Raw genomic sequence first — 27,752 nt, 5'->3', positions numbered from 1 at the left:
GCTATGCATCTCCCCATCAAGCCCCCAGAGAACATCTGTGTAGGGAGGACGGAGGGGCCCCCCGAGTTTCTGCTGTGGTGTGGAGAGCTGCGAAGGCCTGGCCTGAAAAGGTAAGGGCGATGGCGGGGGATGCAGAAGAGGCCGGGCCAGAGACAGAGATAAACAGAGAGAGAGGGAGAGAAAGACAGAGAAATACAGAGAGACGGGGGGGGGGGAAAGACACATACAGAGATACAGAGAGAGAGGGTGGGAGAGAAAGAGACAGAGATACAGAGAGGGGGAGAGAAACATAGCGATACAGAGGTGAGGAGAGAGAGACACATAGATACGGGGGAGAGAGAGAGACAGAGATACAGAGAGAGGGGGAGAGAGACATAGAGAGATACAGATGGGGAGAGAGAGAGACATAAAGAGATACAAAGAGAGTGGGAGTGGGAGAGACAGGGAGGATTTTGTGGTTCCCATTGTTTTTTAGCAATCGGTTCTCTGCCCTAATCACCAGCTGGGTAGGCGTGGCTCGGGAGCTGTCATGTGACTGATGAAAGTGAGTGATGCCGAGTTGGCCACGCCCACCAAATGTTCGTGGAGAGTTTGGAACTTCAGCCTCGCTCTTTTAGCCCAGCGGAAGCACCAGACTGGGCCACAGCAACGCGTGGCCGGGAACAGCTAAACAGTAAAAAATAAAATGCAACACAGAACAATTATTCAAAGTAGAGAGCAGTATGGCCACATCTCCAGGAATCTCCAATGTTTAAGTTCACCTGTTAAAGTGATGCATTGAGCATCTTCCGGGGGGTTCAGTTACACATACGCATTGGGGCAGTGCACATTAGCCACCGTTCTTTTTTAATGTTCTGATTCTGCCAATCCACCCTCTTGCAAATGAAGAAATTGAGATTACCTCAGAGAGCTCCGATGGTCCAAAAGGACATGCAGCATCTTCTCCCAGCCTTGAAGGAGACTTGAGAAATGGGAAGTGCAAGCCATAAATACCACTGACAAACCCTGCGTGAGGTTGCCAAGTTGTCTTTGCACAAAGAATGCGTCCCCTCTTAACCTTTGCATCTCATAAGAAGGTCGCTGCAGGACTGACAGATGGAATTCTTGTCATGTCGACTGGCAAGGACATTTTTCTCTGTCTTCTACTAAGGACGTTATTGGCCATCGCTGGCTGCCTTCATCACCTCAGGAAGCCTTTAGCTCTGGGCGTGTGCTTTGCCATCGTGGCTTGTTAATGCTTGTTCATGCCTAAGCAGATTGTGGGAATAGCACCAGTTTCTGCATCTGAAACATTTCCATTTAGGGTTTTTGCATGTTTTATGTATAAAACAACGAATGGAGCCATTATACTGTTCTAGACTTCATCGAAGTCTGATAGCTTTGGTTAGAATTTTTCTTTTCTGCATTAATTTAGGCCAGGATCTGTCTTCTCACGGGTGGCCCTCCCTGTTCTCTCATGAGTCCTCTACAGGTGATGAGTGGATTAGAGGGAGGGCTTGTCTCCAGACTGAGTCATGTGCTCTGGGATGGCCCTTTGGCCCTAGGCCAGTCTTTCTCAACGTGGGCCGCTTGAAGAGGGGTGGATTTCAATCCCCAGAACTCCCCAGCCAGCCAGTGGGGGGATTCCGGGAGTTGAAGCCCACTCCTCTGCAAGCAGCCATGCTTGAGAAACTCTGCAATCTTCTCCCAACGCCTTAGGAGCTTTTTTGTAAATATTCCCCAGGGATGAAGTTCCAAAATTCCCAGCATATCCTAAGCCTCTCGCAGCACAACCGCCATTCCCCTTCTGGAGCTCTTCACTTTGGGCCTGAGGCAGACTAGGAATCGCTGGGTTTCCAGTCCTGGTGCCTGAACCACCAGGCCAAACGGGCGTTCAGAATCGTTTTCAAGGGCTTCCTTTGCAATGGGGTGAGGAGAAGCTTCAGTGGGTTTTTTTTTTTAATTGTACAAATAGTCCTGGATTCTGGATACTGGAACTTCCATTGCTAAGAAATAGGATTGTTAAGTGAGTTATCACACGACCGTGCCTGATTTTACAACCCTTTTTGCCCCGTTGTTAAATGAATCCAGCTCCCTACTGATTTTGCTTGTCAGAAGCTGGCTGGGGACAATGCCAAAGGCAAACACATGATGACCACCATAATAAATACAGACTGGTTACCAAGGCCTGAATTTTGATGACACAACTGTGGGGACGCTGTGACGGTTGCAACTGCTAGGACAGGTTGTAAACCACTTTTCTCAGCACCATCATGACTTTGTATGGTTGCTAAATGGTCATATTTTGAGGACTGCCTGTAGTCAGAAAGGGCTCTAGACGTCAGCAAAGAGATTTGCAGGTAGATGTGGCTCCAACTTCCTCCCACCTTCCATATGGGAAGGATGTCAGGTCCTCATAGATGATAGATCCCTATTGGGGCACTGCCATTCTGGTGGATGGGGCCCTGGTGACCTTTTATGAGCTTTTCAAACCTCTGGCCCTTCCTTTCCTTCGATGTATCTTCTTGGGCTAGGGAGCAGGGAGGGATTGGCTTGGGGCCATCTGTTTTGTCTCAACTCCAGGAACGAGCAAGCGATACCTGAGAACAATGTCTTATCACCTTCTCAGCTCGAGGTTCCCACAACAACTTCACAGCTGTGGATTGGTTCGCCTCGGCCTGGACAGTGCGGAAGTGTTTCTACAATGTTTAAACTAAGGATTTCGAGCGGGAACTTCAGATCCTGCCTATTCTTCTTGCTATCACTATCTCCCAATAAAAGTTCCTTTTGAAATGCTGCCTGTTTCAAGAGTTCTGCTTTCTTGAGGGGATAGGAGAGGCAAGTCCTTACGAAGGATTAAAAATCTTTTTTCTATGATTAAGTGGGCACAGAATTTTGAAGAACCAGTGATGCTGGAAACATGGGAAAAAATTTGGGTTCAGAATGTTAAATTTACACAGTCGCAGAACCTGAGGGAAAATTTCTACAAAATGTTTTATAGATGGCATTTAGATCCCAAAAAGTTGTCATGTATGTACCCTAATGTTCAGCCAAAATGTTGGAGATGTGAATGTTTGGATGCTACGTATTATCATGTTTGGTGGACCTGTAGGAAAGTTAAGGCTTTTTGGATAAAAATTTGGTGGGTCATGCAGAATGTTTTGAAGAAAAAAATTCAATTTTCTCCACAACTGTTTTTATTGGGTATAGTTAAGGGTTTTACATCGAGTGAAACAAAATTGATATTGTATATGATAACAGCAGCAAGATTGTTGATAGGTAAATATTGGAAGAATGAAGCTTTGCCCACTATTGAGGAATGGACTTTGAAGATGGCCAGTTTTGCAGAGATGGCGAAGATTTCAGCATATTTAAAAGACTGTTCACAAGAGACTTATGAGTGGGAATGGAAAAGGTGGATAGAATATGTTCAGAACAAATATCAAACTAGAAAGTATCAAATAGCTTTTATTTGAAAATAATGTACTAGAAATTTTTTAATGTAATGAGATAAAGAGAAACATTATATAGGGGAGGGAGGGGTTCAAGTCTATATATAAGTGTTATATTAGGGTTCTTTATGAGCATGAGTATATTATAGGGAAGTCTGGGGGGAGGGGAGGGTTAGGGAGGGTTAGGGAGGTTGGGAAGTTTGGGGGGGGAGGTGGGTGGGGAAAAAGGGGTGAAAATGTAATTGTAAAACTTTTGCAATAAAAAAAGACTTAAAAAACAAAAAATCTTTTTTCTAGAAAGAAACGAATTATTGTGAGAAAATACTGATATTTCCTTGAGGATGTCACTCCCCACTGCATCTCTGGGCTCATCCATGTCATGTCCTGATGCCCATTTTTAAGAGACAGGACTTCACATTGTGGCACCCATACCTCCTACTCAAAGAAGCCTGGTGTTCAGCCTGACATTGATGGGAAGATCCTGGAAAAGATAATCACCCAACGGATCTGCAAACGCCTACCCTGTTTTCCCCAAAATAAGACATCCCCCGATAATAAGCCCAATTGGGCTTTTGAGCGCATGGCAATAAGGCCAAGTGCTTATTTCAGGGTTCAAAAAAATATAAGACGGGGTCTTATTTTCGGGGAAACACGGTAGAAGCAAGCAGAGCTATAATTATTAGAAGTCAACACAGGCTTGTCAAAAACAGATCATGCCAAACAAACCTTATTGCACTCTTTGATAAAATGACAACATTAGTGGACCTGTGAAATGCTGTAGACATAGCTGACCAAGATAGAACAATGTGGGCTAGGCAGCATCACCTCCAGAAGCATTTGCCATAAGCCGACTGAGTGTATGCAGTGCTTAGTTCTCAATGGAGCTGCATCTACACGGAGAGAAGCATTCAGGGCTCTGCCTTAGGCCCAGGACTCTTCCACATCTTCCTAAATGGGGTAGATGAGGGGATAGAAGGGGAACTCGTCAAATTTGCAGATGACACCAAGCTGGGGTGGAATAGCTAACACTTTTAATGGTAGGCTTAACATTCTGAAAGACCTTGGTAGACTTGAACACCGGGTCCAATCCAACAAAATGCAATTCAGTGGTGAGAAAAGTAAGGTTTTCCACTTAGGCGAGAAAAACCAAATTCAGAGGTGTATAATAGGTGGTTATCTCAGAGAAGAGCAAGTCGACCGATTCTTCAAAACACCCAAGGGCAGGACAAGAAGGAATGGGTGGACGTTCATTAAAGAGAGATACAACCTATAAGTAGGGAGAAATTTCCTGTCAGTGGGAACAGTCAATGGAAGAGCTTGCCTTCAGAAGTGATAGGTGCTCCATTGCTGGAGGTTTTTAAGAAGAGCTTGAACAGCCCTTTGTCCGGAATGCTATAAAGTCTCCTGCTTGAGAAGGGGGTTGGACTGGAAGGCCTCCAAAGGTCCCTTCCAATTCTGTTATTCTGTTTTCTGTTTTCAGTTGTCTTCACTTGTGCAACTGTTCAATTACTTTCCATTTTGGCCTCGTGTGCAACTGTGAAATCTCACCAATGATATGTTGGCTGACCTGGTCAGAGGGTGGATCTCCTCAGCTTCCACCGGCCATTTCAGTTGCTGCGGCCACTCCACCTCCCACCCATGTTTGGTCCCTGGACATTGTCTTGGGCTCTAAGACCCGCCAAAAGCTGACTTGTGTGGAGTAGACTTGTCAGCCAGAGGGCTTTTAAAAAAAATTAACACAGGACTTTCATTCTCCCAAGAGGTAATAAAGAAATAAATAGGAAATAAATAATTGCTAAGTAATAAATAAATTTCATTTTCACTGCTTTATTGACGGGAGGAGGAGAAAGATGATGAAGAATCTGTTTTCTACTTAGCGCCGAAATGCAAAATGGCAAAGCTCGCTCCTGCTTCTTCCTGCAGCCACTGACACAAGAGGTTGGACCATTGACCTCTGGCAAGCAACGTGCAGCTAACAGCCCTGGGGCGTAAAAGGGGTCCTGGAGGGGCCTGCGATGAACACGGAGTGATCTCTATGACGTGTAATTGGGCTCCACTTGGATTGGCCTTTTTGCTGGGTTGATTGCTTTAGACCAGGTCAAACTCACGTCTTCAGAGTGGCGTCACGTGACGTATCGCAACTCCCCCCCCCTTCGCTAAACCGGGTGTGGCCAGTGCGTGATGCATCTGGGCCGTAGGCTGCAAGTTTGACAGCCCTGCTTTAGACCAATCCTGCCCACCCCACTAGAGGGAGCAAGAGGGTGGTTGACCTTCTGGGCATCGTGTGTGTGTGTGTGTGTGTGTGTGTGTGTGTGTGTGTGTGTGTGTGTGCATGCGCTGTGTGGGAGGGAACCACAACATGAAGGAAGCTGGCCTGACAAAGTCCCCAAGGGCAGCACTACTTGTGAGGCATGCAAAAGAAGGAGGAGGAGGAGGAGGAGGAGGCGAAGGGACAGAGCCCTGATCACATGGCTGCTGCTCCCATCTTGATTCCCCACCATCTACCCACCCCTATTCCTGAACCACCCCTCGGCCTTGTTGCTGAGGCCCAGGAGAGCTCAGCTGTGGGAGTCACATATTTATGCTCACATATTTTTCTGGCAACTCAAGGGCAGGAGAAACGGCATTGATGCGGCCTTGAGGAAGAACCGCTGCTCTGCCTGAGTTCAAGGCGTTCCCGAGAGCTTGTGAGAGCGGACGTCTCCTCCTGCCACAGCAACCATTCCGAGAAAGGCTTTGAAAGGCGTGCAGGAAACCAAGGGGAATACGGAACTGCTGCACAGACACAGCTGGGGAGGCCCTGCACCTCCCTGCTCAAATCCTCCCCTCCTCCCTTGTGCAGATTTCTGCCCCAGGCAAGGCCACCCAGGGGGGCCAAGCAGCCCAGCCCGTGTTTGGTGCCCCTCCTGCGTTGGCTGCTGGGGAACACAGAAGCTCTTTGGCCTAAGATTCCCCCAGGAGGAGGAAGCCTTCCTTGCTTCCCCTCTCAAGCCCTGCCTCTTTAGGGACGGAGTTACACAACTGTGTGTCTGTACCTCCTGGCAAGTCCTAAAATGTCAGCCAGAGCACCATATTTGGCAAGTTTAAATGGCTGCTTGGCTTTCTAGTGCCCTCCAGTATTTCCTTCCATACTGTAATATTGTCTTCATTTTCTGAGCATCCACAGGCAAAGTCTTTCTTCCGTATGTTTAGTATGGATTGTCCTTGGTAATTGAATGCTTCCTGCATGTGCTCTGCATATGCTCATGGGCACTCCTCTGACCAGCTGAGGGAGGGAGGGAGGGAGGGAGGGAGGAAGGAAGGAAGGAAGGGTCATAAATCCTTCTGTTAAAGAAAGCACATTCCCTTTTTCTATCTGTCATTTTTTGGTGGAAATAGGCCTGTTGGTTTTTTGTTTTTTTTTAATTATAATTATAAAGTTATTTGGAAGTGGTATCTGACCCCAATAAGACTTTTTCAAATGGATAATAAAGTGGATAAAATGTGTTGGAGATGTAAAGTGGAACTTGGGACATATGCTCATATGTGGTGTAAATGTAATGGGGTTGAACTTTTTTGGTCTAGGATAGAAAATGAAATATTTGAAATGATTAAGAAGAGGGTCAAATTGAAATCGGAAGCCATATTATTATTAATATTGAATGAAACAACATTAACAACTGGAGAAAGAGAATTGGTGAGGATTTTGGTTATAATGGGGAGAATTATAATTGCTAGATATTGGAAATGAAATGTTGACTTAAAATTAGAAGAATGGTATAATGAAACATGGAAATTTGCATTAAACGATAAATTGACTTGTGATATTAAAATTAGAAGTGGTATATACAAAGAGAATGTTTTTTGGAACACTTGGCAACCATTTGTGGACTTTGCACTTGGAAGATTGGATGAATCAGCGCCAGTATCTTATCAAAGAGATTTCTGGAAGAATTGAAGACTTTAATTTCCTAAAACTTCCTTTCCATTTGTATAGCACGTTGGGGGGGGGGGGGGAATTTTTTTCTTTCTTTACTACTGACTTTTGTATTGTTTTTTTTTTTCCTGTTATTCTTTAACAATAAAAATACAATTAAAAAAAAAAAAAAGGAAATAGGCCTGTTGCCCTGCTTGTAATCCCCCAGAGAGCGAGAACAGAAGAGGAGAGATGGTGCTGCCCATAAGCCAAAGCCATTCTGCCCCAGGAGGCTGTGGTTGGCTTCCCTCCTCCTCCTCCCCAGCAACTCCCCCTTCATGGGCTGGGCTGGGCTGGGCTGATGGGACTCCCTCCAACCCTCCTCACCGGGCGCTCGTGGCAGCTCAGCCCCCTCGGCCCCGGCCTTATATTTCTTCAGCCGCGGGTATCTGTTCTGCAAACCTAGAAGCTCAGCAGCCACGCAACACAACACAATACAACATGCTGGCTCAGCGCATTGCCAAACTTCTCCGCCTTGGCACCTCTGGACACGCAGCTGTGGGGAGGGGACGTCCCGGGCTGACAGCAGGCAACTTGGAGCTGGGGAGATGCTTCAGTGACAGCCCGAAGCCAGAAAGCACAGACCAGGGGTAAGGATCATCATACCCTTCTTTCTTTCTTTCTTTCTTTCTTTCTTTCTTTCTTTCTTTCTTTCTTTCTTTCTTTCTTTCTTTCTTTCTTTCTTTCTTTCTTTCTTTCTTTCTTTCTTCTTCTTCTTCTTCTTCTTCTTCTTCTTCTTCTTCTTCTTCTTCTTCTTCTTCTTCTTCTTCTTCTTCTTCTTCTTCTTCTTCTTCTTCTTTCTGAGGCGCCACAAAATGTGGTGGGGGGGTTGGGGGGAGATGCTGAGGCACTTGGTCAGCCACAGAGGTCCGGGGATGGGTGTCTTGAACCCTGCTGGGTCAGAGGCTGCAGCACCTCCTTAGCTCCGGCCTCCGCAGGACTCTTGGTCAGACCTTCTGCCCTCCCAGCTGCTGCTAGCTGGAGTTACCGGAGGCTCTCCTTCCTCTTTATTATCTTGGCCCCTCAGGACCTCCCCCTCCCCCCAAGGCCGCTTAAAACCGTTAGGATGCTATAAAGCCGAGAGCTGTGAAAATGCCGTAAGGAAGGCTTCTGAAAAAAACCTCACTCTATGTAAGCCACAGATAATGTCCGTGAAAACTCAGGAAAGGATTTTCTCTGCTTGCCCAACCAAAACTGGGGAGAGGGGTTGTCTCACTGCGTAGAATCATAGATTCCTAGGGGTGGAAGGTACCTTGGAGTCCACCTGCTGTCCAGCCTCCAGCGATGGAGCCCCCACAACTTCTGGAGGCAAACCTTTCCACTTGCCTCACTGTTCTCACTGTTAGGAAGTTTCTCTCCTTTCTAATCTCTCCTTGATTCATTTCTGTCCATGGTTTCTTTTCCTGCCTTCAGGTGCTTTGGAGAATAAATTAGTTGCCTCTTCTTTGTGGCAGCCCCTCAACTGTCATTAATGTGTTCCCCCTAATCTAGTGTCCATTCCCAGCTCCCTCAACTCTGCATCATACAATGTAGCCTCCAGACTCCTTATCATCTTCCTTGCTCTTCTTTGCTCTCTTTTTTAGAATCTCAACATCTTTTTTTGTATTGTGGTGATCAGAACTGGATGCAGGATTCCAAAAGTGGGCTCACTAGTATAATATGAAGCAGTGCTGTCAATTCTCGTGAACTTGATGCTGTCCCTATATCTATGCATCCTTGGCTGTGTTGGCTTTTTTGGCAGCTGCAGCACACAGCTGGTTCATATTTAAGTGACTGTCCACTAGTAATATAATTACTACTATGGAGCCAGGTGCTACCTATGCATACCTGGTTTTTCCTAAGTGTAGGACCTTACTTTTCTCACCAGGGACCTTGCTGGATAGGGCCCAATGCTCAAGTCTGTGAAGATCTTTCTGAGTCTGGAGTCTGTCTCCCAAAGCGTTAGCAATTCCCTCCAGCTTGTTAGGCAAGAAAAACCAAATGCACAGGTATAATATCGGTGGTACCTAGCACAATAGCTTAGATGAAACTTGACTCAATACTAGTAATTGTGGAGTCCTAGTGGACAATCACTTAGATATGAGCTAGCTGTGTGCTGCAGCCACCAAAAAAGCCAATGCAGTCTTAGACTACATTAACAGACGGACAGAATCAAGTTCACATGAAATGTTAATATCATTTTATAAGATCTTGCTAAGACCCCACTTGGAATGCTCCATCCACTTTGATCACCACAATGTAAAAAAGATGTTGAGATTTGAGATACTGAAAGAGTGAGGGCGACAAAGATAATTAGGGGAATGGAGGCTAAAGCCTATAAAGAACAGTTACAGGAATTGGGTCTGTCTACTCTAGTGAAAAGAAGGACTAGGGGAGACATGATGTTCTAGTATTTAAGGGGTTGCCCCAAAGAAGAGGGAAACAACCTATTCTCCAAAGCCCCTGAAGGCAGGACAAGAAGCAATGGATGGAAACTAACTAAGGAGAGAAGCAGCCTAGACCTAAGGAGAAACTTCCTGACAGTGAGAACAATTAATCGGTGGAACAACTTGCTTGCAGAAGTTGTGAATATTCCAATACTGGAAGATTTTAAGAAGAGATTGGGCAATAATTTGTCTGAAATATTATAAAGTTGTTTGCATGAGCAAGGGGTTGGACTAGAAGACCTCCAAGTTCCCTTCCAACTTTGTTATCCTGTTCTGTTCTGTTCTGTTCTGTTCTGTTCTGTTCTGTTGAAGTGTTGTGGCCTAAGACAGAACTTTGGGGTACCCCATGGCATGCTTCTTTCCATATAGATGTAGTACTTCCATTGAGGACTGCACACCACATTGAGTGTGGTTGGTCAGCCAGTTGTGAATCCATCTGCTGGTGACGTTGTCTAATCCACATTGTTCTATATTACCAAGACCTACTACAGCAAAGGCCTTAAAAGGGGGGTGCCTGAGGTAGCCAACCGAAAGAGACCTCTGAGAAATAGGCCAAAATAACCACAGAATTATCACAGTAAGAATTGGAGAGCGTCATGTTACAAATAATCAGGTAGCAGCAGAATCCTAAAATAAGTACAGTGAGAGCAGGAATCGCTGCCCTCCCCCCCCCACTTCTCTTGCCTGTCCTGTTCAACAAACTGCTGCTTGCACAGTTCCTAATTGCTAAGTGCTGGGATCAGAGGTCCAGCCAAAAGGTTGCCCATGTAAACAGGGTGCGGTGGCAGGTGGTGGCCTGGCAGGAGCTCCTTCTGCTCTTCAGAAAAACAGCCCTTCCAGAGCCCATTTTAAGCCCTTAAGACAGCCATGCATTGCCTCGGACCCATCACGGGTTTTGCCAATGTCAGCGCAGGGATCGGGGGCCCAGGCAAGTGGTCCTTTTGGATCCAGAGACAGTAAATAAAGGGATTTTAAGATTTATTATTAGGTCAAGCAAACAGATGTAAAGGCATAACATAAAAAGCAGACATACCCAGCCAGATTCCCAGATCTCTTAGAAGCTGCGAGGAGCTCCTTTTTATTTATTTATTTATTTATTTATTTATTTATTTATTTATTTATTTATTTATTTATTTATTTATTTATTTATTTTATATACCACCCTTCTCCCAAAGGGACTCAGGGTGGTTTACAGCCAGCATAAAACACACAAATATAAAATGTAAAAACAATTTAAAAATATTAAATAGTTTGGCCCACATCTAATTAAAATAAAACTACCTGTTTTGGACATTTAAAAATTAAGAGTTAACAATTAAAAAATTTAAAAATTAGGCCAGCCCGGCTTGTTGTAATAAAAGCGTGTTGAGGGCCCGGCGGAAAGTGCGTAAGTTGGGAATCCTCCACATCTCGGGGGGCAATTCATTCCAGAGAGCAGGAGCCCCCACAGAGAAGGGGGTCGCCAGCCAACATTGCTTGGCCGACGGCACCCGAAGGAGACCCTCTCTGTGGGAGCAAATTGGCCGGTGGGAGGTTATTGGTGGCAGCAGACGGTCTTGTAAATATCCAGATCCTAAGCCATGGAGCGCTCTGAAGATGGTAACCAATACCTTGAATCGCACCCAGAGGACCACCAGGAGCCAGTGCAGCTCGCGCAGGAGGGGTGTTACATGGCAGCGGCAAGACCCGCGCGGCCGCATTCTGGACCAGTTGGAGCCTCCGGGTGCTCCTGAAGGGGAGCCCCATGTAGAGACCATTACAATAGTCCAGGCGGGAAGTGATGAGGGCATGAGTGACCGTGCGTAGGGAGTCCCGATCCAGAAAGGGACGCAATTGGCTGATCAGGCGAACCTGATAAAAAGTCCCCCTGGCCACGGCTGTCACATGGTCTTCCAAGGACAGCCGTGCATCCAGGAGGACACCTAAGTTGCAAGCCCTCTCCGTGGGGGCCAGCGACTCGCCCCCAATAGTCAGAGATGGCACCAACTGACTATATCGGGACGCCGGAAGCCACAGCCACTCGGTCTTGGATGGGTTGAGCTTGAGCCTGTTTCTCCCCATCCAGATCCGCACGGCCTCCAGGCACTGGGACATCACATCAAGGGCATCATTGGGGTGGTCTGGGGTGGAGATGTACAACTGGGTGTCATCAGCGTACTGGTGGAACTGCACCCCGAAACCACAGATGATCTCACCCAGCGGCTTCACATAAATGTTGAACAGAAGGGGTGAGAGGACCGACCCTTGCGGCACCCCACATATGAGGCGCCTCGAGGTCGACCTCTGGCCCCCTGTCAACACAAACTGCGACCAGTCAGAGAGAAAGGAGGAGAACCACCGCAACACGGTGCCTCCCACTTCTAACCCGTCTAACCGGTGCAGCATGATACCATGGTCGATGGTATCAATAGCCGCTGAGAGATCTAATAGGATCCTTAATAAGGACAGCAGAGACCCCCGCCTCCCCAGGGATGGCCAGGTTTTCCAAAGTGCCCAGCGGTAGGTCCTGTGCAGAAGCTCCCCGCGAACAGAAGCCCCACAGTTGTTGTTTTTAATCAAAACCTGGCACCATCGCTTCATGGTCCTGCTGTGGTCAGAAGACTGTGAGACCTTGACTGGCTGGGACACGACTCTGGGCTGGGAATGGAAAGTCTGAGACTTTTACAGCAGGAAAAGCTTTGAAACTCCAGGAAGATGCCACACACCCCATCACCCTTCTTTATTCAGAGTAAACAAGGATATAAAATAAGCTGGTTAGCTCAGAATTAGTTCTAGACTTCTAAATGTTTCTTAATAGGAAGGAAAAATGAAAATATGTCACCAAACTCGAAATAAAGATGGTTGTCCACATTGTACCTACGATGCATCACATTCTTCTATTTAATATCCTTTACCAGTGGCTCTTCTCCACTTTCTGGAATTCATGGGTAGCATTGAGATGAACTTTCTCCAAAGGCACATCCAAGTGGGCCTTAAAGAATGATTATGACCAATTTCCTCACTGATTTATTCAGTGATGCTTCTTGTCATAAACAACCTAGTCTGAGTGGTGTCCCATCATAAGGATGACCAAGTTAATAAGGGTCTTATTTGCCTTATGATGCATAGGGTTGTTGATTTTAATTTTTTTCATTGTGATTTGTATTGGAATTTGTCATTTTGTAAGCCACCTTGAGTCCCAAGGGAGAAAGGCGGCATATAAATCGCAATAATAAATAAATAAATAAATAAATTGCTACACAGAGCCAAATGTGTGTGTGGGGGGGAACTCATTCACTTGAAGGGCAGCATTACATTTGACCAGGAGCCCTGGTGGCGCAGTGGTTAGAATGCAGTATTGCAGGCTAACTCTGCCCACAGCCAGGAATTCAAGCCTTCCATCCTTCCAAGGTCAGTAAAACCCAGGTTGTTGGGGGGGGGAATGGTGACCCTATCAACTGCTTAGAGAGGGCTGTAAAGCATGATGGAACAGTATATAAGTGCTATTGCTATTTGAATCTAAATAAGGATTAATTCCTTGTGTAGATGATGATATTCCCTTGGCTAGATTGGCTCAACATCTGCATTTCCACCCCCCCATCTAAAATACAAACTTTGCCCCTTGTTCTTGTATCCCCAGATCTTTTTCCCTTCTTCTTTCCTTCTTCTGCTCAAGGTTTGGCTTTCCAGCTCCATCAGGCTCTGAACAATGGCCTGTCCAAAGTCCTTTCTTCATTGCTGGCAAAACATTTTGGAGAACCAGGGTGGGGCGTCCTGAAAGTGAAGGTCTAGCAACAGAGAGGACCTGCTTTAAGAGAGGCCTCGGCCCCAGAATTTCCCAGAATGACTTTGAGCCCAGAGTGAGGGTTGTTCTGGGAGGAGGAGGAAGAGCTGCGTTCATCATCTTGACCTTCTGAAGAAAATTAGGATAGAATTCCAGGGACAGAAACCTGCACACCAGGCAACTGATAAATGTGCTTCTCTTGGCTTACCAGGGCCCAGAAAAGCCTCTCTTGGGACTTCCTCAGGGTTCACAAGCCCTGAGGGGGACGAAAACTTCGTTGGCTTGTCAGATCACAAACCTCGCAGACTTGCACAATCACCAAAAGGGCAGCAAAGCAACTCTAGAGCCTGTGAGGACTTGTAAGTGAGCAGCCCAGGACGGTCCTTCCCAAGGCCGCATCTGCTGAGGAACTGAGGAAGGCAAGGCGGGAGCCACCCCAAGGCCGGGCAATTTATCTTGAAAACAAACCTTGAAGGGAACCCTTCTAAAGCGTCCCCAGAATGGCTGCTGACGTCAAGGGCTTTTAACCCACAGCTTCCATTCCATTTTCCCAAGGCAACACTTTGCCTTCCCAAGTTTGATTTTCCCATCCTCTCCATCTGTGACTGCTGCTGTGCAGTAGTGTTGAGTCTGAACTGTCATTGCAATAAGCCATGGTTTATTTGAATCATGATTTACTATAGAAGCTACAATTGTTCACATTTCACATTAAACCAAAAACCAAACAAACTGCAAAATGCTCTGATTTATAACTGCAGAAACTAATAATTAAGGGTTTGCTTAGTATGTTCTGTGATCCAGCCCCATTGGGTTCTTTCAAATATACCATGGTTAAGTAGTCATGGCTTAGAAAGTGTGTATGTGTGTGTGTGTTATCCTTCTCTCCCATTTTCAGCAACAGATTGGGGACACCCTGGGGAGGGGACTGCTCCCCTTTCAGCCTTTAGGCGGGGGTCACTTTTGGCCTTGGGTGTCTGGTTAGGCATCCCATCTATACAGAGTCCTCTGACAAGAGTGAACAGGTAGGTGGGAGAGCAGGTTAAAGTTCAGAAAAGATAGAAGATGGTCTTTTCCATCTACTTCCCTGCAACACAATCCCAGCAAAGGAGTTTCCCAAGGGAGCTCAGCTGGCCTTTCTTTGGCTCTGAGCCATTTTGCCCTCATGTCAGTATCAGAGCTAAATTCAACCAATCAGGATAGAGCTGAAAGGGGCCTTGGAGGTCTTCTAGTCCAACCTCCTGTTCAAGCAGGAGACCCTACCATTTCAGACAAACGGCTGTCCAGTCTCTTCTTAAAAACCTCCAGTGATGAAGCCCCTACAACAGGGTTGGCGAACTTTTTCAGCACCGAGTGCTGAAACAGGAGCGTGCGTGCGTGCGTGCATGAGCGCACCCATGCCGGAAACCGGAAGACCAGGTGGCTGGTGCACATGCACGCACATGCATGCCAGGCGGCTGCTTTTCTGGTTTCTGGCATGCACATGCGCTCTTCTGGTCTCTGGTGTGCATGCACACATGAAGGCCAGCTAGCCCGTGCGCATACATGCACCGGAAACCGGAAGATCATCTTCCTGGTGCACACATGCACACCGGCCACCTGGTCCTCTGGTTTCTGGTGTGCATGTGCATGCACACGCACACACGAAGACCCGCTGGCCGGTGCACATGCGTGCATCAGAAACCAGAAGAGCAGCTGCCTGGTGCACATTCTCTTCCAGTTTCCGGTGCTCCCGCGTCCATGAAGAGCAGCTGGCCAGAGTGCTGGAACCTGGAGACGCAATGGGCGATGGCTCGCATGCCCAAAGAGACGGCTCTGTCTGCCACTTCCAGCACACGTGCCATAGGTTCGCCATCATGGAGCTATGTGATTTGCACCCAGCAAGCACTAAACTTAATTTTATTTATTTATTTATTTATTTATTTATTTATTTATTTATTTATTTATTTATCTTTCATATTTCTATGCCGCCCAACTCTCCGAGGTCTCTGGGCAGCTTACAACAAAGACAGTATAAACAATATACAATAAAAGACGTTAAAAAAACCCATACACACCACTCATGGCCGGATCTCATAAGATCGCAGTGGTGAGCTCAACGGCCCCAAGCCTGCTGGAAAAGCCAGGTCTTCACCATTTTCCGGAAGGCCAGTAGGGTGGGAGCGGTCCGGGCCTCAGGAGGTAGCTGATTCCAGAGAACCGGGGCAGCCATAGAGAAGGCCCTCCCCCGCGGACCCGCCAGCCGACATTGTTTAGCTGACGGGACCCAGAGGAGGCCAACTCTGTGGGATCTTACCGGTCGTTGGGAGCTATGAGGTAGAAGACGGTCTCGAAGATAACCTGGCCCTAAGCCTAAGCAAGAGCCTGGATAGCTCAACAGACTAAAAGCTTGTTATTAACATTCAGCTGCCTGCAATTATTGCAAGTTCGAATCTCCCCAGGCTCAAGGTTGACTCAGCCTTCCATCCTTTCTAAGGTAGGTAAATTGAGGACCCAGTTTGTGGGGGCAATAAGCTGACTTTGTATAAAATATACAAAAGTATGAAGGCTATTGCTTAACGCATTGTAAGCCACTCTGAGTCTTCGGAGAATGGCGGCATATAAATCTAATTAAAATATATATATATAGGGCTTTAAAGGTAATAACCAACACCTTGAATTGTGACCGGAGACCGATAGGAAGCCAGTGCAGCTCACGGAGGATTGGTGTAATGTGGGAGTACCTAGGTGCACCCACGACCGCTCAAGCGGCTGCATTCTGGACCAACTGTAGTCTCCAAACACTTTTCAGGGGTAGCCCCATGTAGAGCGCATTGCAATAATCCAACCATGAAGTGACAAGGGCATGAGTGATTGTGAGAAGAGCCTCCCGATCCAGGTAGGGTCGCAATTGGTGTACAAGGTGAACCTGTACAAAGGTCCCTTTAGCCACAGCTGCCAGGTGTTGCTCTAATCTCAGCTGTGGGTCAAGGACACCCAAATTGTGAACCCGTTCTGAGGGGGACAGCTTCTCCCCCCCTCAGGGCTAAGGATGGACAATCGACATGATCCTTGGGAGGCAATACCCACAGCCACTCGGTCTTGTCTGGGTTAAGTCTGAGCCTGTTGACTCCCATCCAGGTTCTCACAGCCTCCAGGCACTGGCACATCACATCCACTGCTTCACTGAAATGATGCGGGATGGAGATATACAGCTGGGTATCATCAGCATATTGCTGATATCCCACCCCGTATCGTCGGATGATCTCCCCCAACGGTTTCATGTAGATTTCTATGATCAGTTGCAAGATGAACTGTTTAAATAGAGCTAAATACTTTATATCCATATGCTCCATCTGCTCTTTAGCAATTTAAAACAAAAAGCTTCACCAGAGCAAACATTATAAGAGATTTTCCTCCCTTGTTTGCTCATTTTTTGCAAACAACAGATGGGCGAATGGATGGTCCATACAACTCACAAGGTATAATCATACAGTGGTTGAAATTTTGGACAAGGATCAAAGCTTGATTTATGATGAAATTAATGGTGTGATCCCAAATCAGTAACCAACTCTCAGACTAACGAATTATGAGGTTGTTGTTGTGACCTAGGCCCAAGTATGTATTATCAGACACAATCAGTTCTAAATGAACAGATTTTATCAGAACAGCTGAGAATTAACTCATTCTCCGCGTAGTCCAAACTAATTCAAAACAAATTCTTCATAACACAATTCTTCTGCCTTATCACCAACCTTGGTCTACTTTGGCAACCTGCCAAAGGCTTTTCTTGGCAAAAGTTCAGAAGCAGGAGATGCTGAAAAGAAATAAATGCAGCAAGAGAAGAAACAAATCTATCAACGTTGTTTTCCGACAAAGAGCCCAAGAGCCTTGCAGGTCTTTTAAGCTTTATGGGAGGGGCCAATCATCTCTTGGCCTTACTCCCGAGTCGTCCTTTTTGCTTTAGCTGCTCTTGCCTTCTGGCAGCTCTTCTATGAGCGCACTAGGAACAGGCTCCTCCTGTTCCTCTGCCTCTCTGCTGTGAGCCTCTGGAGACTCCGGAGTGCGCACATCACTCCCAGATGGCCCTGGCCCCATCTCTGCCTCCGACGCGGAGCCCTCATCCGGGCCTTCCCCAGCATCCAGGACTGGCCCATGTTCTTCCTCAGCCTCCTCACTGTCCGACTCCGCTTCCAACTCTGCAGGCTGTTAGCAGACCACAACACTAAATGTCAGCAGCCTCATTTTAGCCTCTGTATGCAATTCTTTTTTAAAAAAAACAACACTCACACATTCAAATGGAAAGATATTTCAGGGTTACATTCATATGTTTCTCCTTCAAAAGTTCCCAAAGCAATAGGCAAACACAATATTCACAAGTACATGATCAAAACTTAAATTTGAATGTGGTATCAGTATATGATGGTTTAAAACAACACCGTCAGAAGCCTGTACTCTAAAGTGCAGTTTGAATGCCATGGCAAGCTCCCCAGACTAGCTGTTTTCAGACTACAATTCCCAGAATTCCGTCTCCCAGCAGGCTTGGCATTTTGGGAGGTGCAGTCTAACCATTCCATGGGATGATCAATGCTTGCAAGGATTTTTGCAAGCCGCCCTGAGTCTTCGGAGAGGAGCGGCATATAAATTGAATTAATTAAATTAATTTTTTAAATTTTTCTTCCTTCTAGGCTAAATAGGGCACCGTGGTGGCTAAGTGGTTAAGAGCTGGGCTTGTCAGCTGGAAAGCCGGCAGCCCAAGTTCAAGACCTGAGTGCCACGCGATGGGGGTGAGCCCCCACCTTCATGCCAGCTCCTGCCAACCTAACAGGAAGCATGCCAATGCTGGTAAATAAATAGTAGGTACCACTCGAGTGGGAACCTAACAGCACTCCGTGATGTCATGCTGGCCATGTGACTACGGAAATGTCTTCGGACCGCGCTGGCTCCATGGCCTTGAAACGGAAATGAGCAGCAGGCAGCCTAGAGTTGGCAACGGCTACCAGAATAAAATCTGCAGGGACTCCTTTACCCCTTTTTTTCCTATCCTGGGTATTAAGTCTGGAAGAAAGTTGCTGTAAGTTTGCTCAACCCTGTCGCCTGCCCCTTTTTGCATGTAAGGAGTATGCTTCCTTGAGCTCCAGAGAGCTCTTGGGTCCCCAGGCATCTGAGTGTTTTCTATAGTCCCCAAGGGCTGACTCCATTCTCAAGATCATCATTTGAGCAAAGATCTTTCTTGTAAGTAAAGATGGTGTGGCAGTTTCAGTCCCTGCTTAGGTCAACATTGCTCCATCCTAAACTAAGGCTTTTTGTTCTTGCCAGAAATGATAAATCAAGACTAGAAGGCAGCACTCTCCATTTCCATTGTAATCTCCCAGGCTTCTCCCAGGACTCTAGTAAGAAAGGGCATTTTGGAAGTTCAGGACAAGCAGACTTAGGCTGCACAGATCTGAATGACCACTAGATGGCAGCAAAGCGAAATAAAAAAAACTGCTGCCATCCCAAATGTTTTGCAATTACCCATACTTTTCGGCATATAAGACACACTTTTTCCCCCCTAAAAGAGGGTGGAAATGCGTCATATACACCAAAGCCCCACCCCAGGGATCCCATTTTTGCAAAAAATGGGCCCGTTTTCCACAAAAACAGGGCGCGCAGAGGCTTTGGGAGGCCTGCAGAGTGTTCCCGTGGGCTGGGGAGGCCAAAAACACCCCCGTTTTTAAAAAAATGGGCAAAAAATGGGCCTGTTTTTCACAAAAATGGGGTGCACAGAGGCTTTGGGAGACCTGCAGAGTGCTGCTGTGGGCTGGGGAGGGCAAAAATGCCCCATTTTTCGCAAAAATGGGCTCGTATTGCTGTGTTTTGCTGTCCTCACTGCGGTCCGCTCCACTAGCAGGAACCGAGAAGCATTCTGATTGGCTGCCCTGTCTGACAGCTGAGTATAAAAGTGCTGTCAGATGGAGAAAACCTCACAGTTGTTGTCAGTGGAGCAGCTGCCTGTTAGCAATCTCTGTTAGCATAAATAAACAGTTGATTTTAGCCTATTGTCTCACCTCAGTCTGTCTGCCGCTGTTCTCGGTACTGAACAACTGGCGACGAGGATGGGATTGTTTCCCAGACTGAGGCGCTAGACCCGGGCTAGTAACCGTCACTAAGAGCTGTCACTAGATTGAGCTGAATTCATAGACAACGAGAGGTCGTGCTACCATACAATTGCCTCAGACACAGCCGTTTGAGTCGCCTCAGTCTGCTAAGAATGGCTGCATTAAACACTTTCGCTGCTTTCAGCCCAACTTCTGAGTCGTGGGACTCCTACATAGACAGAGTGTTTGAGTGTTTTTTAGTAGCCAATGACTGTGTAGACATCTCTGGCAACAGGAAAAAGGCATATTTTTTAACATTTTACGGGACAGAGATGTTCGAAATAGCTAGGACTCTGTTAGCTCCCCAAACAATACATTCTGTGCCTTGGGAGACCTTAATGGCCAGGTTTAGGAGCCATTATGCACCAATGCCATCCAGAATCGCCCCCCACCATGCTTTTTACCACAGAAACCAGAACAAAGGTGAATCCATTAATCAGTTCATAGCGGCACTAAGCTCTGCGGCTCTCTATTGCGAATTCAGTGACCTTGACGATGCCCTGCTCGATAGGCTAGTCTGCGGAGTAAGAGATCTCCAACTATAGCACCACTTACTGGCCAAGATGGAGATAACTCTACAGACAGCATTAGTCGAAGCCCGCGCTGCCGAACTGTCAAACAAATCCACGACTGAGATTCAGCAGGCAAACAGCCCGTCCACGGCTATCAAACCTGACACGATTCATCATGAAGACTTGGACGTTGAGGACGGGACGGACAAGGATGATGACATCCACCACCTCAAGTCAGCTACCGAGAAAAGCTGCACTAGTGACAAAATAACAACCCAAACTGTATGTGTGAGCTGTGGCGGGAACCACCTACGGTCAGCCTGCAAATTCAGAAATGCCACCTGCCTTCGATGTGGAAAGAAAGGGTTTCCCTGAGGGGGGACTGCTGGGATTTATAGCCTGACACTGAGATACAGAGGAGAGGAAACAAAGGAAAATATAAGATTTCTTTGAGGAGCATGAGCAGAGCCATTGGGAAGCAGAGCAACGCCCACGCAGGCCTGGCTTAGGCTGGGACCTCCTCTCTCTTCTTGGAACACTTGGACTGAAAGGGCAAGATACAGAAAGCTCTGCTACATGGAGAAAAGTAGAACCGGGAACAGCATGGTTGGAAGGGGCCATGGAAAGGAAGTCACCCCCCTATACACACACTCAAAGAGCCCAGGTGCTTTGGCCAGGGAGTGGGATGACACAAGCACAAAAGAGCAGGACCCCGGACAAAGGGAGGGACCACCGTGGCCCATCAAGAGAGTTATGGCAGAAAAGCTATTGTTCTTCAGGGGCTAGAAGAATCTAAAATCACCCCATCACGATATCCTACAGTGTGCTCCTATAACATTGTAGCATACTATATGTAGGAATGGAATAGGTGATAACAAAGAAATAATAAAGAAGAAATAATAATAATAAAGAAACTTTCTGAGTTTCTTTATTAATGAGTTGCAGTGAAATTGCTTTTATATCCCAAACCAGCCAGCAGGTGAAGAAGGAGTAGCCACTGAACTTTTGGGGCTGAGGGAAAAGTGATCCATAGTCTTTGACATAAAGAAATGCAGCATACAGCTCTCAAAGGGTCACCACCTCCAATATACACTTCATAAACACGACAACATAAATAGATAGTTAGATAGATAGATAAATAGATAGATAGATAGATAGATTTATTTATTTATTTATTTATTTATTTATTTATTTATTTATTTATTTATTTATTTTTCAATTTATATACCGCCCTTCTCCCTGAGGACTCAGGGCGGTGCACAGCCAGAATTAAAAACATGAAATACAAATATTAAAAACAATTAAAATATATATAAATTTGGCCCAAAAATGTAAAAAACCACAAACCAATTAAACATTTAAAAAATTTTAAAAATTTCTTCCTAAGCCAGCCCGGCTTGCTGGAAAAAGTGGGTTTTAAGGGCACGGCGGAAGGCACTGAGGTCTTGGATTCTCCTTATCTCTGGGGGCAACTGATTTCAGAGGGTAGGCTGAAGGCTCTCCCCCTGGGGGGTCACCAGCCTACATTGTTTGGCTGATGGCACCCTGAGGAGGCCCTCTCTGTGGGAGCGCACGGGTCGCTGGGAGGTCGTCGGTAGCAGCAGGCGGTCTCGAAGATAGCCCTATGCCATGGAGCGCTTTAAAGGTGATAACCAACACCTTGAAGCGCACCCGGAAGACCACCGGGAGCCAGTGCAGCTCACGCAGGAGCGGAGATAAATAGATAGATAGATAGATAGATAGATAGATAGATAGATAGATAGATAGATAGATACATAATCATGCATATACCCACATATATTGAGTCTGTCATCTGCACCTCTACAACTGTCTGGTTTGGCTCTGCAACCCAACAAGACAGACACAGACTTCAGAGGATAATTAGAACTGCAGAAAAAACAATTGCTACCAACCTGCCTTCCATTGAGAACCTGTATACTGCATGAGTCAAAAAGAGGGCTGGGAAAATATTTACAGACCCCTCGCATCCTTGACATAAACTGTTTCGACTCCTGCCCTCAAAATGACACTATAGAGCACTGCACCCCAGAACAACTAGACACAAGAACAGTTTTTTCCCGAACGCCATCACTCTGCTAAGCAAATAATTCCCTCAACACTGTCAAATTATTTACTAAGTCTGCACTACTATTAATCTTCTCATCATTCCCAACACCCATCTCCTCCCACTTATGACTGCATGACTGTAACTTTGTTGCTTGTATCCTTACAATTTATATTGACTGTTTCCTAATATGATTTGATTGCTTATTTGTACCTTATGACTATCATTAAGTGTTGTACCTTATGATTCTTGATGAACATATCTTTTCTTTTATGTACACTGAGAGCGTATGCACCAAGACAAATTCCTTGTGTGTCCAAACACACACAATAGAATATATTCTATATTCTATTTTATATTATATGACACAGAGAAACAAACAATCTAATTTGGATGTATACCTGTACATGGCAAGAAAAACAAATCTTGCGAGTTATTAGATGAGTCATAATTGATGATACTGAAATTTCCAAGCAGAAATATCCATGAGGCCATTACAAATTTAGAGATGGATGAAGAGCTGAGAATAGCAGAAGCCAAATGCCAAGTTTGGAGGGACCCCTGTTGAATCCCCTACGGAGATCTTTTGCAGAAACAAACCGAGAAACAGCTCATGTGAGCCGCATCACTATCATGAACTTCTCCTGATGCACCATAGTTGACATTGTGTAATGTAATTCACTAGAAATATGACCTACCCAATTCCCTAGTGGACATGCCCAAAGTCTAACGTATAGCTAAAATATGGATTTTGGGGTCCTGGATCATTGTTTTTTGCCCTTCAGAGGGCACAAATGGTTCTTGGTCTGAAAATTCCAGACATGGAAAAGTGCTCCATTGCTTTTGATGGCCCAAGTCAGAATGTTGTTCCATGTTTTGCAGTCAGGAAAGCTGGAGACATAGAAGAATAGGTTGGAAGGGACCTTGGAGGTCTTCTAGTCCAACCCGTCAAGCAGGAGATCCTATACCATTCTGTTCAGCCTTTTCTTGAAAACTTCCAGTGATGGAGACCCTCCTTGTGGCTGTGCAACTCCTAGTGTAAAGATATCTCGATAGCTCTGGGCCCAGGAATAACTTACCACCTCCCCATCTTTAGCTCGGTTGCAACCAGCTGACACAAAAGAGTAGAATGCTTTGGACTTTTGACCAATGTGAATGGCAATTTTTACTTGTGGCTTCTTTGACTGTCACTTGGCACTTGGGAGCACCTGAGCTCTCTCTGAATGGGTGTTGTGCTTCTCTCTCCATGCAGCTCTGCGGACAAAGTGAGGCTACATTTTATTAATCGGGATGGAGAGAAATACTCGGTCAGCGCCAAAGAAGGGGAAAGTCTGCTGGCGGTTGTGATAAATCAAAACATTAACATCGATGGCTTTGGTTAGTGGTGAGATTCTGCCTTTCTGTCTTCAGGTTTTATTGGTTACCAATAATCTGTTCTTTTAGCAGTTGGCAAAATTGTTTTACAGACTGGTCTAGGCACTAGAACACCCACCTCCTGAGATCTGATCTCGCCTCCTTTCTCTGGGACAGCCCAGCAAGGAGAACCAAGAGTGCTGGATCCAGTTAACACTCAAAGTTTGAACATTCTGCATTTTCTTCCTAAGCCTAGATTTATTTATTTATTTATCTGTAGTCTATCTTTATTATTTTTATTAATAATTCAAGATAGTGAGCATCCCTAATACTCCTTCCTCCTCCTATTTTCCCAACAAAAACCTTCTGAGATGAATTCTGCTGAGAGAGAGGGTGATTGCCCCAAACCCACCCAGCCGGCTTGCATTCCTAGGTGGAACTAGAACTCACTGTCTCCCAGCTTCTAGTCTGGTGCTATTAGACCAGACTGGCTTTCGTGCCTTTGAAAGTTTGTGTCACTTGGTTTTACTCACAGATATTATTATTATTTATTAAACTTGTATACTGAAGATTAACCAGGAGATGGCAGCAAGCTGGGCCCTACAAAGTCCAAGCCTCTGTTTACCGGCAGGAAAGCCTTTAGGGTTCCCAAATCTTCAATTCTGAGGGTTGAAATAATCTGAGCAGCTCATTCTTCCACTGAAGATGTTACCCAGCCTCGGAAACCAGGCTTGGAGAATGAACCCTCACCCTCCTCCTACACCCGAGCTACAGATATTCGCCACTGTCGCTATCTCAATCTTCTTCCGGTCAAAGGATGCTTCTCATCAGCCTGCTGAGGTGATGGGGCCATTTTGTGACTAGATGTGGCTGCCATTTTGTGAGTGCACCCACCACACACTTTTCACACTCCAAGTGTGCCTCTACCACTGAAGTATGCCCACATCCTAATGATCATCTTTTACACTCAAGAATTTACTTAAGTTTGCTTCATCCATCCACTCCTTTTACATGAAGAATAAAATACAAAGCAGCACTTTCCTCCACATTTGGATCCCCAGATGGCAGAATAACCAAGCCCCAGTTTATTTCTGAATTTATTTATTATTTCTGAATCTTTACACCTATATGTAACGTAGCTTCGTCCAATCAATTCTATGGCGCAGCCTGTGTTTTCTCGCCACATGACACCATTTGCTGTCGTTGGAGCTTTCTAAAATCGAGGGTGGGAAGCTGATGCTATTAATTTTTGCTTGCTCTCCTGGGTTTCTAGCATGTAGGTAACACTGTAAACCCGCAGAAGGAGCCTTGCGTGGCTTCTGCCAACAACGGTGGCCTCTTTTCTCCTGCAGGGGCGTGTGAGGGCACCCTGGCCTGCTCCACTTGCCATCTAATCTTTGAGAAAGCAGCGTTTCAGCAACTGGGTGAGATCACTGATGACGAGCTGGATATGCTGGACTTGGCCTACGGACTGACTGACACGTAAGGTGCCCCTTTCTTGGCTCTGAGTGCATTGGAGGGTGGGGGAAGGGGGGCATTTCAGCACTTCCAACTCCGCACTCTGGCCATTGTTTCAATGAAGGGAAGAATGCAAGTTGCTCATTTACCTGACTCCGAGGACTCCTCGGGATTGCTCCTGGGGAGCAATCCCAAGCATGTTGTGACTGTTGCATAGATGTTGATGAGCTCAGTCAGTTTGCCACATCCAGAAAAAAGGTTGAGAGGGCATCATACGGGATCCTGCCCAGCCTCGCATAAGTGGAAGCATAATTATCTAGAGAAGAGAAATGATTGCTTATCCAGCTACTTTCTGGACCAATTTGCCTTGGGCATCCCTTTATAGGGGAAATGTAAAGGAAATGGAGTCCCTGCGCATTTTACTCTGCTGCTCATTGCCACCTCTAGGGGATGCAGCTCATCTCTGGCCATTGAGCCAGCACTGTCCGAAGACATTTCTGTGGTTATATGGCCAGCATGATGTCACAGGGAGCTGTTACCTTCCCACCAAAGTGGTACCTATTGATGTATTCACACTTGCATGCTTTTGAATCATTAAGTGGGCAAGAGCTGGGGCAAGGATGGGCACTCACCCCATTGCGTGGCGCTTGGATCTTGAGCCTGGGCTGCTGATAAGCCCAGCATCTTAACCTCTGAGCCTCCACATTTCCCATAGGCCTTTATAGAGTCTTTTGGATTTTTGTCAACGTCAGTTTTCATGGTGTCCTTAGCTTCAAGTGGCATTTTGAGCTGCATCTAAGGTCTGGGCTCACAAGGGATGCCAAAGGCCTTCTGTCCTACTGCAAACAGCGGTACACCTGGCAACAGATTAGGCTGTTGCATGCTAGGAAAGTGACACCCAAATCCAGATCTTTGCATCTGCTTTTCAGATCTCGTCTGGGTTGCCAGGTGTGTGTGAAGAAATGGATGGACGGCCTGACGGTCCAGGTGCCCACGGATGTCTCAGACATCAGGAGAGAACTGGAAGTGGAGAAGCAAACGAAACAGTAGTCGAAGCACATGACCTGCCCTGCAAATATTATCCTGGCCCTGTTAAAAGAGGGGAGGCCTTTACTTTCCAGACTGAAAGCAAACACCCTAAACCAACCAAACCCCATTTCTGAGTTCATATAACTTGCTGTGCCCAACAAACTCAAGCATACGGTGGCTTAATATGACCGCTTAGTTCAGATTATACATGGATAGAATTACTTGGGTCATCTAATCACTTAACCATGTGCAACACAGCCCCATTTTAGCCCCCGTTTAGGCTGTGGTGCCAGGCCAGCTCCTGAAAGGGGTTCTGTGCTTAGAATCTGTAGCCTCACCTGAATTGGGATGAAAAATTGGTGCTCTGTGGGGCTCATTTCTGCCAGAGAGATTGAGAGAGACTGCTAGACATCTGCCGCTTCCAAGGAAGCTTCTTTGTGGCTTGATAGAATTGATGGGAGAAAGATTGTGAAGTCCCAAAGTAGCAGCCTGTCCAAGCCCATCAGTTGGGGGCTACATTTATCCCCTTTGAATGGGCTGGGATGTGTTCTTACTTGCAGCGCCCCCCCCCCCCGTGGTCATTCTGTGAGGCAGAGGAGGAGCAAGACTCACCCCAACTGAGCCAGCGAAAACAAAGTCAAGCTCAATTGGTTGGATCACGGGACCCACCTCTGAGTCTGGCCCTGTGGTCCCCTTGGAGATTTCCCTTCCATCAAGTCTAGTCCTGCTTAAGTTCCGAGCCCAACTTTGGCTCTTCTAGACTGGAGGCCAATCCTCATTTGAGCTGATCCCTTGGAGAAAATGAACACGGAATTCCACAGATGTGAAGTTAGAGAGATGCAGTGAATGGTTAGGGTCTGTTCCTGGCTATGAAGACCATTGTTCTGGTTTTCACTGTGGATTATTTCTTTGCAGTGTGCATTTTTATTGTACATTTTCACAAAGTATATTCGGAAGAATTTCCCCTTTACAGCTACTCATGTCAAATATTGTTCTGTTGGAAAGGTAGAAATAAAAACTTTCAAAACAAACCAAGAAGATACCTAGCAATTGTCAGATGGGGAGATGCAACTTTCTGTAGGTGAAAATCTGTATCACCTGGGAAGGCAGTTAAAGCTCTGCACAGAGTATATTTACACTACTGTAAATTGAACTAACTACTGACGTCAAGACTTTCTACCTTTGTGAAACTATATAATACGAAACTATATACAGGATATTAGAAGCACTTTTGGAGTCTCCCTGTGAAATCTCCGCTGCTCTTTAGGTTTGCCAATTGCCGGGATAATTGTTTCTCACAGTAATTAATCAGTTTTTTTTTAAAAAAAAAAAATTCCTTGAACTTGTAGAGATTTAGATAGTCTAGGAGAGAAAAGGGACATCAAAATGGATGTATTCTGAACAGCTTGATACCACTGGCAATCTTTAGAAATCAAATAGTAAATTCTGGATTAAACACTTATTTTTAAATGCAGTTTTTATATTTGACAATGTTTATTCATCACATCAACATCTCTTTGCTGTAGAAAGGTCCTTTACATTTCACTGAGGATGATTAAATAAATGTTTCTTGGTACTGTTTATGTTAGTGTTCCCAAGAGATTATTTTGAGCAGTTTGACATCAAACTATGCTCTTCATTTAC

The 27,752-nt window shown here is 46.0% G+C and overlaps 1 protein-coding gene across 1 annotated transcript; it reads left to right on the top strand.

Moving 5' to 3' along the window:
- Nucleotides 1-7,821: 7,821 nt before the first annotated feature.
- On the top strand, nucleotides 7,822-27,146 carry LOC139322644 (adrenodoxin-like). Its single transcript, XM_070951805.1, has 4 exons — nucleotides 7,822-7,976; nucleotides 23,521-23,645; nucleotides 24,974-25,103; nucleotides 26,009-27,146. Exons 1-4 carry the CDS (start codon nucleotides 7,828-7,830, stop codon nucleotides 26,127-26,129), a joined length of 525 nt encoding a protein of 174 aa, XP_070807906.1. The 5' UTR covers nucleotides 7,822-7,827; the 3' UTR covers nucleotides 26,130-27,146.
- Nucleotides 27,147-27,752: the final 606 nt, after the last annotated feature.

The sequence above is a fragment of the Pituophis catenifer genome, unplaced genomic scaffold, assembly GCF_029215685.1.
Source record: "Pituophis catenifer annectens isolate HBS135680 unplaced genomic scaffold, rPitCat1.0.hap2 SCAF_11, whole genome shotgun sequence".
NCBI lineage: Eukaryota > Metazoa > Chordata > Lepidosauria > Squamata > Colubridae > Pituophis > Pituophis catenifer.
Note: the sequence above shows the minus strand (reverse complement) of the source record. Positions and strands in the feature narration are given on the sequence as shown.